This window comes from Ostreococcus lucimarinus, chromosome 14, assembly GCF_000092065.1.
Source record: "Ostreococcus lucimarinus CCE9901 chromosome 14, complete sequence".
Taxonomy (NCBI): Eukaryota; Viridiplantae; Chlorophyta; class Mamiellophyceae; order Mamiellales; family Bathycoccaceae; genus Ostreococcus; species Ostreococcus sp. 'lucimarinus'.
In genome coordinates this window covers 601,670-616,225 of record NC_009368.1, presented here as the reverse complement: position 1 = coordinate 616,225, position 14,556 = coordinate 601,670, and the positions used below count along the sequence as shown (strand labels likewise).

Genomic DNA, 14,556 nt, shown 5'->3' with positions numbered 1-14,556 from the left:
GCGCTCGAGATCGCCCGCGCTGTCGATCGCGGTCGACCGCGCGCGCATCGCGCGCGCGCGGCGCGACTCTCGGCGTCGACTTTTGAGGCGGCGGTCGGCCGCGCGCGTCGTTCGTCACAGGGCGCCTCGCGCGTCATGTCCGCGACGCTGCACACGACGTGCGGCGACGTCAAGGTCGAGCTTCACGTCGCGGACTGCCCGAGGGCGTGCGAGAACTTTCTGGCGCTGTGCGCGAGCGGGTACTACGATCAGTGCGCGTTTCATCGATGCGTGAAAAACTTTATGATTCAGAGCGGCGACCCCACGGGCACGGGACGAGGCGGGACGTCGATATACGACGGACGCGCGTTTAAGGATGAGATACGCGCGCACCTGCGGTTCTCGCGTCGAGGGATGCTGGCGATGGCGAACGCGGGGCCGAACACGAATCAGAGCCAGTTTTTTTTGAGCTTCGCGAAGCTGCCGCACCTGGACGGGAAGGTGACGATATTCGGACGGGTGATCGACGGGCACGGGACGCTGGACGCGCTGGAACGGTTGGCGGTGGACGAACGGGATCGGCCGGTGAGGGACGCGAAGATTGAGAGGGTGACGATTCACGCGAATCCGTTGGCGTAGCTCGCTTTTTCGTTAATACAGTCTAGAAATCGTAGTTAATGGGTTCACGTCGGCGGCGGGTCACGCGGTGGCGGCGGTGGCGCCCGCGGCGCGCATCTCACCGCCCGCGGCGCGCATCTCCTCGCGCTCGATGGCGGATAAATCGAAGATCTCGCGCGACTTTCCCGATTGTTGCAGCCACGCCTTGAAGTGGCTCTGAATCGCGGCTTGGAGTTCGCCGCGCTTTGTCTCGGGGAGGGAGGAGTCGCGCACGCGCGCGCGGACGTCACAGATGAGCTGCATCTTCGACTCGAGTGCGGTGACGTAATTCGCTGGGACGTCGAACGGGTTCGCCTGCGTCGTCGCCGCGACGCTCGAGGGCGTCGGCGGCGCGTCGGCGACGACGTCGGCGACGTACTCGCGAAACGGCACGATGAAGAGCGTGAACGCGTCCGGAGGCATGAGCGTTATCCCACTCGATATTCTCACCACGTCTGGCGCGCTCGGGGAAGACGAGCCGTCTTGAATCGTGACGTCCACGCCGAGCACCACGGGTCGATCCCACGCCGTGCACGCCTCGGGTCGCAAACGCGCCTCAATCAGGTGCTCTCCGAGATGCTCGTAAAACGTGTTGTAGGGCGCCAGCACGCACTTTCGATTGTCACCCACGAACAACGGCTGGGTGAGAACGCCGAGATGAAAGTTGCAATCGAAACACGAACGCACGGTGACGCGTTTGGCGGCGCACATGAGCGTCACGCGCTCGCAGCCCTCCACGCGCAACGACCGCGCGACGGCGCCGACGACGATCACGCAATCCACGCATCCAACGATAGAGACGTAGTGATAAGGTTCGAGCAAATAAATGATCGACTCCGCGCAATCGGTGATTTTGGCGCACGGCGTGCCGCCGGAGACGTACCGCGGCGAACCAAACGTCGCGAGATCGCGCGGCGATGTTCGACATCCCGCGGCGTTTCCCGACGCCGTGCGCGTGACATCGCACCCTTGTCGCCTAACGACGGTGGTTTTGTACGCGCCGTCGACGGTGACGGTGGTTTTCGACCCCGGTCGCGCGACGTCGCTCTCCGAAACGTTCGCCGCCATCTCGGCGACGGCCGCCACCGCGGATCCGCTCGCCTTCGCGCTCGCCGACGCCATCGAGGTGGCGTCCGCGGACATGTTTCTCGCCACCCACTCGCGCAAGTGCGCGCTCTCGATCGCGTCCTCGCCGCTCGCCATCGCGCAATCCGCGAGCGAACTCCGCTCGCCGTTTTCGTCCCGCGTCTCGAATACGTAGTCCAAACACGCGACCTCCTCCCGCGTCAGCGTCGTCGCCGAACCGCGCTCGCCCTCGCCCTCGCCGCGGTCCGATCGACACGCGTCCGCGAACGCGTCCCAATTCAGCAAAACGAAGCTCCCGAACGCCGCGTCTTCCCGGTCCTCGTCGTCGACGACGAACCGGTCCCCTCTCGCCGGCGACCCCGCGCCGTTCGCGCGCCGCAGCATCGCCCGCTTCGACGGACTCCTCGACGGCGAGCTCCTCGCCGAGACCTCGCGCCCGACCCATTCGTTTCCCTCGCTCGCGTCTTCGTCCGCGCACCGCCGCGCCTCGTCCCGCAGCGCCGTCGCGCCTCCGCCCCGCGCCGTCGCGTAGCACGCCGCCGCCAGATACAGCATCAACCGTCTCGCCTCGCACGTCTCCCTGTCCGTCGCGCCCCGTTCGCTTCGCGCGCTCGCGTCGTCGTCCAGATCATCGCTCGCGCGTTCGCTCGTCGCGCGCGTCGCGTCGAACGCGCGTCTCGCCGCCGTCGCCGTCGTCCCGAGCGCGCGCGCGCAGTCATCCGCGTCCACGACGCCGCGCGCGTTCGCGCACTCTCGCACCGCCGCGCGCGCGCCCTGTTCCGTTTGTCGCGCGCTGGGTCAGTCCGTGGCGCCATCGCGCGTCGTCTCGTCCGTCGCCGTCGGTCGCGCCGTTTCGATTTCATTTCATTCGCGTCGTTCGTCGCGTTCGCACGCATCGCGCACCGGCAGCGCTCGCGCGCCCTCGACGAGCGTCGCGCACGTCGCGCGCAGCGGCGCGCGCGCGCCGTGCTCCACGATCTCGTACCGCGCGCGACACCGCGGCATCGCGTCGTCGCGTGCGGGATGCATCCATCCATCCATCGTCGGGACGACAAACTCGGGACGTCGTATGGGTAAACAGTGAGACGGACGCGAAACGTCAAAGATTTCCGACCGTTGACGTCGCGGGCGTCCGCCGCAGAGCGCGACGGGCGTCGGCGGCGACGCGCGGATCGCGATGGAGACGCGCGCGACGGCGACGCGGTCGCCGCTGACGCCGCGCGACGCGCGAGCGAACGCGGCGCGCGACGCGACGCGCGAGGGGGCGATGACGCCGCCGCGATGGGACGACGACGGGGCGAAGACGACGACGACGACGACGACGAGGGGGAAGAAGGGGCGAGGGACGGCGAGGGGGGAGGAGAACACGCCGCCGGTGAGCGCGCGGACGCGAGGGAGGCGCGCGGACGCGCGACGGGACGATGGGGGGACGAATCGTGATGACGACGACGACGACGACGATTTAAACGCGGCGGCGACGGCGAGACGCGAGAGGGACGCGCGGCGGACGCCGATGGGGACGACGACGACGACGCCGAGAGGGACGGGGAGCGCGAGTCGAGGGAAATCACCGCTTGGGTCGGCGTGGCGGGAGGAGATGGCGAGGACGAGGGAACGGTTGGCGCGGTCGCGCGCGCTGTCGATGGAGAAGACGACGGCGAGCGAGGACGGGGATTCGGAGACGGAGGACGTCGACGCGGGAGACGTGGTCGTGGCGCTGGAGCGACGGTTGGAGGCGACGACGGCGGAGGGTTCGGTGGAATCGCCGTCGAGGGCGGCGGCGGTGGAGGTGGGTGAGGGGAGCGCGGCGACGCGCGCGGAGGACGACGACGACGAAGGAGACGAATCCGCGTGCGCGACGCCGAACGTGGACGATCCACAAGTCGCGATGGCGATCGAGCGCGTGCGATTAGTCGAGGAGCGCAAAACGAAGGAGACGGCGCGTAAACTCGTCGCGGCGAATGAAAACGCCGCTCGATTAAAGGCGCGCTTGCACGAGCTCGAGCTTCGATTGAACGACAAGGAAAACGAGCTCGAGGCGAGCGATCGTCGCGTGCAGGGGGCGGTGAAAGAGGCCGTGCGCGATGTTTGGGCGAAGATGGACGCGGCGAACGCGCAGTGTGTCAAGGCGGAGACCGAGCGGTGCGCCGCGCAAGTGGAGGCGCAGGAAGCGCGGCGCGAGCTCATAGAGCTCGAAACTCGGTTGCGGCAGAGCGAACGCGAGTTGAGCGCGTCTCGAGCGAATCACAAAAGCGTTCAAGACGATATGGCGAAGTTGAGAGAACTCGCCGCGGGTGCGAGCGAAATCGAAGCCGAGGAACTCTGCGCCGAACTCGACGCGGCGCGCGCGGAGATTGAACAACTCGAGGCGCGATTGGAAGAGGTGCAAGAGGCGGCCAATGAAAAGGTGTATTACGAGACCGAGAATCAACGCTTGGAGCGCGAAAATGAAGACTTGGAGCGCGAGCTGACTTGGCGCAAGGCGGGAGAAGTGGAGTTGCGCGCCGCGCTCGAGCGTTCTGAGAGCGAAGTCGTGTTGCATCGCGCCGAGAGCTCCAAGTCTGAATCAGACGTCTACGCCATGATTGAAGCCAAAAACGCGGAACTCGATGAAATGCGTCGATCGCTCAGCGATGCGGAGCGTCGTTTAGCGGAAAACGCGGCGAACGCGGCGAAGTCATCGTCGGAGCTCGAGGCGCTTCGAAGGCAAAACATCGAGTTTGAAAAGGCCTTGCAAAGCGTCACCGTGGACGGTTCGTCGAAGCGATACGAGCTCGAGAAAGATTTTGCGACGGCGATGAACAACATCCACGATCTTACGCGGGTGGTGGAGGAGACGCAGTACGAGCTGAAGCAAGCGCGAGTGGAGAAGGACAGGGCGATCGTGGAAGCGCAAGAAGCGCGTCGCGCCGCCGCAGAGGCGTCGAGCGTGGAGGAATATAAAATCGTCGATCTCACTACTGAACTGGAAAGCGCGCTCGAGCACTGCGCGCACTTGCAGCAAGAGCTAGCCACGATGCGCGAGCGCGAACAAGACTTGCTTTCGCAGCTCGACGACGTCATCATCGCCGCGCAGCTCGCGGAAGAGGAGACGGAAGTCGACATCGAAGACGTTTCTGAAAGCGAAGATCCCCACTCGCCTTCGCCGATGAAGAACGCGCGCGCGCGCGCGTCGAGCTCGGGATCTCGCAAGATGAACGTTGCAAATTTAGTCGCCACCAATCGGGATCTCGTGGACATGGCTTCGAGGCAGTCGAACGAAATCAGTCGTCTGCAAGCCGAACGGTCAAAGCTGCGCGCAGAGCTCACCAAGAGCGAAGCCGCGCTCGCGCGATTAACCAAGTTCAAGGATGAAAACCTCGCGCTCGCGTGCAAATATAAGGCGAATTTGCAAAAGACGAGTGATGAGATCAAGGCGAGGCAGCTCGTGGAGTCTCGTTTGCACGAGTACGAACACACGGCGCGAGCGCTCGAGGAAACCGTCGAGCAACTTCGAAGCGAATTATCGCGAGCGAGCGAGCGCCGCACCGAAGCGGCGTCAATGAAAGAATCCTCAGAAATTGAAAACCTTCGCGACGAGTTGAGCGAGATGAAGAGATCGCTAAATGCCGTTCAAATGGAGAAAAAGACGATGCTCGAAGAACTCAGCGCGCAGTTGAAGGAAATCACCGTCGCCTCGCGACAACAAGCCGAATCCACGCAGCCGCGAGACGAGGACGTCCACGAAACTTCGTTCGCGGACTATCTCGCACACGAAGCCGCCGAGGCCGAGGCGGCGATGCAAAGCAACGATTTGTACGCCCAGAGATTGGATGAAGAAATTGCCAAGGTTGAGCGCGAGATGCGCGGCGGCGCTGCGAAGCCGCCAAAGTCGACGCCGACGCGTTCGCGCGACGCCTCTCCTTCTCCGATCCAACGACAGAACGTCATCGACACCGCAAAAGAGGCCACGCAAGTCGCGTTAGACGTGTGCGAGTCCACAAAACAGCGTGCGGTGTACTACAAGGGCGTTGCGAAAATGGTTTACGGCAAGCTGCAGACGCAAAAAGCGTCCTACGACGCCAAGCTCGCCGCGCTCAAGCTTAAACTCGATGCCGTCGTCACCGCGCCCGCGACGCCATCGCTTAAAACCCCACTCAGCGCGATCGCTCGCGAACACTCATTTCTCTTAGACACGTAGACGATTACAATCATATGGATGCATCAAAGCGCGCGCGCCGCCGCTCGCTCGCCGCACTCCGCCACCCCGTCCTCGCCCGCGCCATGGAAGATTTCATCCTGTGGTCCAACGCCCGCGGCATCGACACCTCGCGCGTGGACCTTCGCGTGGACCCTCACACGCGCGCCCGCGCCGTGGTGTGCGCGTCCACGGCGAAGATTAAAGCCGGCGAAGTCGCCGTGAGGGTACCTTTTACAGCTTGCCTCGGGACGACGGGCTTGCGCTGCGGCTACGCCACGTGCCCGCTCGACGACGGCGACGTCGGAAGCTCGAAACAGTTTTACACGCCCTCCGATCGATTGGCGGCGACGCTGGCGCACGCGAGATTCGAGGCGGAGGGCGGGACCGGGGGCGGCGACCGGGACGGCGGCGCGTGGCGAGCGTACGTGGTCGACGCGTTGCCGCAAACGGTAGACTCGCCCGTGACGACGTGGACGAACGCTGAAATTGCAGAGATGGCGTTCGCGCGTGGGATCGGGAATTGCGCCAAGGCGAAAGCGCGCGACGCGGGGACTATCAAAAAGTTGAACGAAAAATACGGCGACGCGAGCTGGACGAAACATTTCGCCTGGGCGTTGTCGTGCGTGCGAAGCCGAGCGGTGGATTTAGAGCGCGGAGAGAGCTTTCTGGCGCCAATGTTAGACATGTTGAATCATTCTCACGGCGCGGCGAACGTGAAATGGGACGCGAGCGACGATGGCGAGGCGGTCGTGCTTCGCGCGTTGAAGACGATTGACGAGGGCGAGGAGTTACTGACGCAGTACGCGTGCGAGCCCGCGGAGTCGTTTCTGCTTTACATGGGATTCGTGGGTGGCATGAACCCGTACGATCGAGTGGAGTTGTGGAGTTCGCTCGGCGAAGCCGCGGATTGGTTCGCCGAGACGTTTCGTAGCGAAGGCGGAGAAGTCGTGTTGGATAAAGCCGCCGGGCGTTCGATAGCGAACGAACTCGAGGCGCAGCAACGCGCGAGGGAGCGCGCTTCAATCGTGGAATTGAGCGGTGGCGGTGGTACCGCGGACGATGCGGCGGAGTTGAGGCTTCGAGATATACAATCCACGCTCATGGGCCCGAGCGTGGGGTGGCGCACGGATTACGACGAGGCGTTGTGGTTGATGTTTCGACATTTCACGCAGGCGCTCATGCCAGACGAAAACGCCGACCAGATCGTCATGCACGCCATTAAAAAGCGCTGCGAAGAGGTGCTGTTATCGATGAAGACGACTATCGAGGAGGATGAAAAGCTGTTTAGCGCCGAAGACACGCCGCCGCGGCTGCGCGCCGCGGTGGAGTATCGGCTATTCAAGAAGTGTTTGCTCGTGAAGCACTTGCAGTCGGATTGAAACATACTAATGTTATAGATACACATTCATTCTAAGCCACGGCGATGCCGGCGACTTGCGGCGCGATCACCCAAAACCCGTCGAGCTCGTAGTACTCCGCGTTCACGCTCGAAAACAACCCGCCGTCCTCGATCTCGTCCAGCGTCCGTCGGTCCAGATGACACCCATCCGCCACGCTGATTTGCATCGGCGTCAGCGCGATTTGCAACCTCGCAAAGCTCGGATCCCTCGACAGCACGTGCTCGAGAAACAAAAATTTCCCTCCCGGTTTTAGCACCCGACGAATCTCTCGCAGCGTCCGCCCCTGATCGAGCACCGAGCACAGCGTCAACGTCGACACCACCGCATCCGCGCTCGCGTCCGGCAGCGGCAGCGCCTCACCCACGCCGTGCACGTATCTCGCGTTTATCTTCACCCGACCACCGTCGTTCGCCGCCGCCACGTTTTCTTCCGCGTACGCTCGCATCGAGTCGTTCGGGTCGACGCCGACCCAGTCCATCGTCTCCGGCCCGCGCGACGCGTTCGCGTAATACCGCGCGTTCGGCGCGCTCCCCGCCCCGATCTCGCACACCGTCATTTCCTTCGCCCCGTCGTATTCCGCCAGCAGGTCATCGATCAGAGCCCTCTTGCGCGCGCGCACCGCGTCTTCGAATCCATCCATCATCGTCGCCATGCCCTTCGCGAACGCCTCATCGCGCGTCGTCGAGCGCTCGACGTCGAACGTCGCCTCGTTCGCGTCGTCCGGCGCGATCAATCGCACCATCGCTCGCGCGTCGCTCCCGCGCGCGCAGCACGCGCACCCGAGCGCGAGCGCGAGCGTCTTTCGACGCGTCGTCGGTTCGGGACGGTTGTCCCGGTCGTCGCCGTCGCCGTCGCGCGCGCGCGCGGGGCGTCCGCGGGTCGTCCGCGCGCGCGCGACGCGCGGCGAACGATCGACGCGCGCGGTCGAGCGCGCGAGCGCGGTCGAGCGCATGGCGCGCGACGGAGTGCGGTCGACGGTTGACGTCCCGGGCCGCCGCGAGCCGCGCCGGGCTACGCGACGACTTCGAGTAATCTCTGGCTCGCCAAGCGCGCGGCGACGACGGCGAACGCGGCCTGGCCCCAGTCGTCGCCGTGAAGCGCGATCTCGGCGTCGCGCTCGGCGTCGACGCGGACGACGAGACGAGAGATTAACGCGCGCGCGTCGGCGGCGAGCCGAGGCGGCGGCGAGGACGGCGACGCGCGCGAGCGCAGGACGTGGAGGGCGTTGAACGACGCGCAGAGGACGTTCGCGCGGCCTTGGGCGTCGAAAACGGCGTCGTAGACGTCGGCGTCGAGGGCGAGGAGGAAATCGTAGAGATGCGTCGTCGCGGCGGCGACGGCGCTCGAAGCCGCGCGTTCGCTCGACTCCAACGCGGCGTCTTTCATCCACATCACGTACTGCGCCACGAGCGCGGGGTGCTGCGCCTCCATGCGCGCGATGACGTCTTGATCGCATCGGCGCTCGAATTCGTCGTCGCGCCGTCCCTCGAACGTCGCCACTCGCTCGCGCCAACGCGCCGCGCGCGTCACCGCGAGCGCCAACGCGCCCACCCTCGAATCCGGCTCGAACGCCCGCACGCTCGCCTCCAGCGCGCTCGCCCCGCGCTCGCCTCGCAGCACGCACTCCTCGCGCCACAAAAACTCGCCCTCGAGCGCTCGAAACCGCGCCACGACGTCCACGCCCGCGCTCGCCTCGCCCGCGTCGCCGAGCGCGTCCCGCGCCGCCGTCTCCTCCGCTCGAAATCGTCCGACGAGTCGCGCTCTTCGCGCCGCGTCCTCGCCTCGGCGCACTCGCGCGTCGTGTCTCAATTCCACCTCCTCCAGTTCTCTCGCCACCCCTCGCGCGCGTTTCGCGGCCCACGCGCGTTCCGCGTCTCGCGCCGCCGCCGCGACGTCCCGCAGCGTCGCCGCCGTCGCGCGCGTCGCCTCGCGCGTCTCCGCCGCCCGCGTCCACGCGTCCACGCACGCCGTCCACATCGAAGCCGTGTGTTCGACGCCCAGCACCGCGAACGCGTCCGCGTCCTCGTCGCGCGTCAGCGTTCGCTCCAGCGCCGTCGCGATGCGTTCTGCGTCGTCCCGAAACGCGCGATGATTCGCCTCGCCCGCGTCGCCGAGCGCGTCCGCGACCGCGTCGACCGCGCGCATCAAGGCGTCGACGCGCGTCGCATCGCCCGAGCGCGTCGAGCGCGCCATCGCGCGCGGCGTCGACGCGCGCGGCGGCGCTCGACGAACTCGAAGAGCGCGTCAACGCTCTGGTCGCGCGAATGGAGGCAACTCTGCCACCTCCTCCTCCCTCGGCGTCTCCGGGTTCTTGATGATGTCTATCAATGCGTCCCTCAGTTCTCGTGGAACAAGACGAAGGGGGTTGTACCAATTGCAATACTACAACGAACATGCGGCGAAAATCCTCCGAAAAACGTGTTTAAAACGCGCACGACCGAGGCACGCCGCCCACCGAGCGCAGTATTGCAAAATACAACTTTTCAGTCAAGGAGCTGGAAGGACTTATGTAAAACTTAACTTTGGATAGTACTCAAAAAACAACGACGCGGGGACGTTTGAAAAATCGTCGGTGTTGTCTGAGAAAATCTTGATAGGCGAGGGTGAAAGCCGACTTAATCGGTACATTTTCCACACTCGCTTAAGTAGTCGGAGCCAACACCCACGGTGTGGTAGGATTTCAGCCTGCCCCAGGTATCCTTCCGTTCCATGACAACCCGTTCTGTGCACTTGTTGGTTCTTTTATCTGGAAAGTAATACTCTGCCCCTATCGGAGGGTTACAGTATGTACCGAGGCATTTAAAATATTTCCTGCTTTCATCGACTCCGGTTATTCCTACACGCCACCCGATGTTTCTATATGGTTTGTCAGCGTACAAATCAAAACCAGTTTTGCACCGGTCGCCCGAGTATGCGGGAGGACATGTTCGATGTGCCGGGGCGTTCTTACATTTCGGTAAACCGCAGTCGAGACTTTTGCACGTCTCCATGCACTTGGCTTTCTTGGCCTCGGCCGCCTTTTTTGCCGCTTCTGCAGCTCTTTGGCGAATAGACTGCCACCACGAAGACACGGACCAGGACCACGAAGACACGGACCACGAGCCCCATCCAAGACGCGATGCCTGGACAGCGCCGGTGGAACAATGGTCGTCGCACCCCGATGTTTGGTCTTCAGCCTTATGAATATCTGTGCACATGCGGTCTTTCTCCTCGGCATCAAGCTTAAGCTCGTCGAACTTCTCCTCCGCCTCGGCCGCGGCTTCCATCGCCTTGTCGGACGCCTGCTTCGCGGTGATGAGGGTTTCATTCGCAGTCTTCACGTCCTGCCACCAGGATCTCTTCGCGAGATAGTCATTCGAAAGATCGCCCAAAGCGGAGAGATGATCCTCTCGTGAGGATTCATCGGTGGCGCGCGAGACGCCCGAAATTGCAAGCGCCGCGACGCAGACGACGGCGATAACGCCGTACGCGAACGAACGTGGTCGCTTCGAAGATGATCGGACGCCCAGGAGAGGGTTCTCCTCGTCCTTAACGGGGACGGCGCCGTACACCATCGTCGGTGTCACGCCGAGGAGTGTGCTGACGAGGCTCGACAGTTGAGGTGTCGTGTCGGCAAACTGTCTAAACCCTAAGTTCTACGTGGGACACATCGCGACGCATGGACGCCGACGCGCGCGCGTTCGACGCCGCGGCGACGGCGCTGCGCGGCGCCGAGCGCGCGAACGCCGAGCGCGCGCTGCTCGAGCTGCGCGCGCGGCGCGACGCGCGCGCGATCGCGCGCGGCGTCCTCGAACGCCCGCGCGAGAGCTCGACCGACGGCCAGTTTCACGCCGCGCGGTGCTTTCGCGACGCGACGCTGCGAGACTGGGGCGCGATGCGCGCGAGCGAGCGCGAGGAGTGTCGCGCGTTCGCGCTGCGATGGACGCTGGACGCGGAGGGCGCGGCGAGGGCGGTGAGGAATCAGATGACGGCGTGCTGCGCGACGCTGGTGAAGCGCGCGGCGGTGGACGCGGACGACGCGACGAAGATGGCGACGCTGGGGGCGTGCGAACGCGAGGTGCGGGCGAAGATGGAATCGTCGAAGGGGGAATCGGACGCGGAGACGATGGGACTGGAGGTGTTCGCGGCGATCGTGAGCGAGTTCGCGCCGGGGACGGCGAGCGAACTGGGGACGACGTGGGAGCGGCACGAAGGATGTCGAGCGAGCGCGGAGAAACATTTTTTGAAACCGTTCTTCGCGCACGGGTGCGAAGCGGCGAGACGGTGCGTGGAGACGGGGAGGGTGAGCGATGGGAGCGATCGGGGGGCGTGCGCGGCGGCGCTGCGGTTGATGAACGCGGTGTTGAGTTGGGATTTTAATAGAGACGTGAGTTACGGGTTTCGGGGACGGGCGTTTCCGAGCTCGGAGAGCGCGGCGAACGCGTTCGTGAAGCTCACGCCGGGAATGGAGTGGAGGGATGTGTTGTTGAATCCAGGCGCGCTGGATTGGTTGTTCGACTTGCACGCTGGGGCGGAGAGTGCGGTGTTGGCGGGCGGAGGCGTCGAGGCGAAGCGCGTCGCCGCGGCGAGTCGCAAGACGCTGAGCGCGCTCTGCACGCTCAGTGGATGCGTGTTTCCCCCGCGGGATGCGGACGATAGCCTGAGACAGGGCCATTTCGTGCGATGCGCGCGCGCGATCGCCAAGTATCTCTTACCGGCTGCGACGAGCGTGCGCGCGGCGTTGGAGGGGCACGGAGAAGACGCCCTCATCGACGGCTGCCGCTCCATGTCCGCGTTGGCGCTCGTGCACGACGCCAACGATTTCGCGAGTTTATCGCTCGGTCCGGAGTTGAACGAGCGTACCGCGCTAGACTTACTCGGCGAGCTCACGTTAGAGTGCTTGAATCAAGACGCGCTGTCGGTGCAGTGCGAGGGCACGGTGACGGATGATTGTTTAAAGATGCTCCTCGAGGCGTGGGCGTCGTTGGTGAACAAGGGCATGAGCGCGCCGGGAGGCGTGGAAACGGCGGTTCCGAGCGCGGTTTTAGAAGGAGCGGCAAATATTTCGCACGCTTACGTCGTCGCTGGGTTGAAAGCCGCGCGCGAGGGCGCGCACGAAGAGGACGATGGGCACGAAGAGGAGGGCCAAGCCGGGGCGGCGGCGCTCGACGCGAGACTCGAACTCGCCGCCCAAGTCTTGCGCGCGCATCCCACGACGACTTTACCGACGCTGCAGCACGTTTTAGTTGAAAAGCGAAACTCGCTTCCCGCGTGCATGGCGAGCGGTCAAGATCCGAGTGAGTTGTTGGAGGAATTATGGTGGCTGACGCGCCTGGCTGCGCACGTGCTCGCGGATGACGGCGACGGCGAAACGCCGATTCCACCAGACTCCCTCGCTGCGGCGTCCGCAGCCACGGCACCAGGCGCACCAAACTGCGTAGTGGAACTCGCGCGAGCGTTGATCGATTTCGGTTGCTTGGCGCTCGACGCCAACGCGCGCGGCGCGCTGTCGCCTCGCCTGCTCGAAACCGTCGTGTGGGCGCTCGCGCGTTGGGCGGATACGTATTTGATTCCAGAGGATTCCGGCGGTAGCTTACACGCTGCGGTGTACGCCGCCGCTGGAGGCGTGCGACGAGGTGCTGACATCGCGAACAAGCTCGCTGAGAACGGTGGGGGAATGTTCAGCGAAAGAAACGGTGGCGTGGAGGCGCTCGACGCGCTCGTGCAAATCGGCGTCAAGGCGCTCAGCGATTGGCCGGGGGAGACGAGTTTACAAAAAACAATCGGATTCGTGTTGTTTCCCGTGCTCACGCGACGAAAGACGCTGTTGAAGCACTTAGTAAACATGCCTTCGTGGGATGCGTTGCGTCAGGCGTGCGCTGGGGCGCATCATGAGCGCGGCGTCGTCGCGTTCCCGCCCGAAGTCCATCGCGGTTTGAGCGAGTGCGTCGGGCGCGTCGCCGCGAGCGTGATTGATCCCGCGCAGTGCGAGGCGTATGTGAACGCCCTCATCACGCCCCCGGGCGAAGTCATCGCCGCGGTAAGCGTCGATCGTGAGGGTTTACATCACCCCGAAGGCGAGGCTCGAGCGTGCGCCGCGCTCGAGGCGTTGCGAGGCGTCGTGCGATCGACGAATGGAAAGAGCCAACCGGCGGTTTTCAACTTTTTCGTCGCAGCCGTCGATCACTTGCTAAATTTGCAAACGCTCGCGAAAGATTTAGGACGAGTGATGAAGCTATTGCTGCGCCTGACCGAGGAGTTCGTCGAGGCCAACTCGCCGTATCTCAACGCCCAACAAGTGGATTGGGTGTGTCGGTATTGCCTGCGCGTGGTGGAGACGTACGCGAAATCCGGCCGCGGCGCCGTCAAGTCGGAAGCCGGCGCGCTATTGAGTCAAGAGGCGGTAAAAGAGGCGTATAAAGAAGTTCGCGCGCTATTGCGCATGCTCACGCACATGTCGAGCGGAAACTTACACGACGCCATCATCGAGAGCGCGCCGCCCGACCAGGCGGCGGCGCTCGCGGAACAAATCGACATCGCTCGCGTCGTCTTCGCCGGTTTGAACGCCGTCATCCCGCTCATCACGGATGAATTGCTCAAGTTCCCCAAGCTTTGCAGACAATATTTCGAGCTTTTGGCGTACATGCTCGAGGCCTACCCCAAAAAAGTCGCGCAGCTAGCGCCCGACTTATTCGGCACCCTCATGTCGACGCTCGAATTCGGCTTGAAGCACGCCGACGAGACGGTGAGTAAGGAGAGCATGACTGCGCTCGGCGCCCTGGCCACGTTCCAATGCAACAGTGCGAAGACACAAACCATCGGTTTAGGCGCACACATGGCCCCTAACGCCGAGGGCGTGTCCATCCTCGCCCATCTCATGCGCCTCTTGTTCCACCGTCTCGTCTACGAGGAAGCCGTCTTCAATCTCGTCGACGAAGCCGCCGACGCACTCCTCCCCATCATCCTCCACGAGCGCCCGGCGTTCCAAAATCTCGCCTCTGCCTTCATCTCCGCCGTCGCCGACGAGCCACGAAGCGTCGATTTACTCCAAAACGCCTTCGTCGCCCTCACGAGCGCCAACGGCCTCGCCGAGGGCGTCGACCGCGTCAACAAGCGTCGCTTCCGTCGCAACCTCGCCGATTTCCTCACCGTCGCTCGCGGCGTCTTGCGCACGCGTTAGCCACCATCGCGCGGATTCTATTAGCTCGCCCTCGATTCGCATTCATCATGAAAGAATCAATCATCTTACAAGCTAGGAGCTCGCGCGGCGAGCTC

The 14,556-nt window shown here is 64.1% G+C and overlaps 8 protein-coding genes across 8 annotated transcripts; 4 read left to right on the top strand and 4 right to left on the bottom strand.

The window, feature by feature from the left end:
• Positions 1-135: 135 nt before the first annotated feature.
• CYN18-1 (Peptidyl-prolyl cis-trans isomerase, cyclophilin-type) lies at positions 136-618 on the top strand (the record flags this gene model as incomplete). Its single annotated transcript, XM_001421480.1, has 1 exon — positions 136-618. One exon carries the CDS (start codon positions 136-138, stop codon positions 616-618), a length of 483 nt encoding a protein of 160 aa, XP_001421517.1.
• Positions 619-665: 47 nt separating this feature from the next.
• On the bottom strand, positions 666-2,733 carry OSTLU_27627 (predicted protein). Its single transcript, XM_001421302.1, has one exon. The coding sequence runs from the start codon at positions 2,275-2,277 to the stop codon at positions 679-681; it is 1,599 nt and encodes a 532-aa protein (XP_001421339.1). The 5' UTR covers positions 2,278-2,733; the 3' UTR covers positions 666-678.
• A 502-nt stretch (positions 2,734-3,235) lies between these two features.
• On the top strand, positions 3,236-5,902 carry OSTLU_18193 (predicted protein; the record flags this gene model as incomplete). Its single annotated transcript, XM_001421479.1, has 1 exon — positions 3,236-5,902. One exon carries the CDS (start codon positions 3,236-3,238, stop codon positions 5,900-5,902), a length of 2,667 nt encoding a protein of 888 aa, XP_001421516.1.
• A 64-nt stretch (positions 5,903-5,966) lies between these two features.
• Positions 5,967-7,292, top strand: SDG3524 (predicted protein). The gene has a single exon (XM_001421478.1). The coding sequence runs from the start codon at positions 5,986-5,988 to the stop codon at positions 7,279-7,281; it is 1,296 nt and encodes a 431-aa protein (XP_001421515.1). The 5' UTR covers positions 5,967-5,985; the 3' UTR covers positions 7,282-7,292.
• Positions 7,293-7,312: 20 nt separating this feature from the next.
• Positions 7,313-7,858, bottom strand: OSTLU_43205 (predicted protein; the record flags this gene model as incomplete). The annotated part of the gene is made up of 1 exon (XM_001421301.1): positions 7,313-7,858. The coding sequence occupies one exon, from the start codon at positions 7,856-7,858 to the stop codon at positions 7,313-7,315; it is 546 nt and encodes a 181-aa protein (XP_001421338.1).
• Positions 7,859-8,313: 455 nt separating this feature from the next.
• Positions 8,314-9,495, bottom strand: OSTLU_18191 (predicted protein; the record flags this gene model as incomplete). Its single annotated transcript, XM_001421300.1, has 1 exon — positions 8,314-9,495. The coding sequence occupies one exon, from the start codon at positions 9,493-9,495 to the stop codon at positions 8,314-8,316; it is 1,182 nt and encodes a 393-aa protein (XP_001421337.1).
• A 211-nt stretch (positions 9,496-9,706) lies between these two features.
• OSTLU_27622 (predicted protein) lies at positions 9,707-10,876 on the bottom strand. Its single transcript, XM_001421299.1, has one exon. The coding sequence runs from the start codon at positions 10,854-10,856 to the stop codon at positions 9,918-9,920; it is 939 nt and encodes a 312-aa protein (XP_001421336.1). The 5' UTR covers positions 10,857-10,876; the 3' UTR covers positions 9,707-9,917.
• A 300-nt stretch (positions 10,877-11,176) lies between these two features.
• OSTLU_18189 (predicted protein) lies at positions 11,177-14,461 on the top strand (the record flags this gene model as incomplete). Its single annotated transcript, XM_001421477.1, has 1 exon — positions 11,177-14,461. One exon carries the CDS (start codon positions 11,177-11,179, stop codon positions 14,459-14,461), a length of 3,285 nt encoding a protein of 1,094 aa, XP_001421514.1.
• Between the last annotated feature and the right edge of the window lie 95 nt (positions 14,462-14,556).

Bases quoted from the DNA above. Each gene is read 5' to 3' on its own strand.
- SDG3524 (XM_001421478.1), top strand. From the start codon at position 5,986: ATGGAAGATTTCATCCTGTGGTCCAACGCCCGCGGCATCGACACCTCG.
- OSTLU_27627 (XM_001421302.1), bottom strand. From the start codon at position 2,277: ATGCTGTATCTGGCGGCGGCGTGCTACGCGACGGCGCGGGGCGGAGGC.
- OSTLU_27622 (XM_001421299.1), bottom strand. From the start codon at position 10,856: ATGGTGTACGGCGCCGTCCCCGTTAAGGACGAGGAGAACCCTCTCCTG.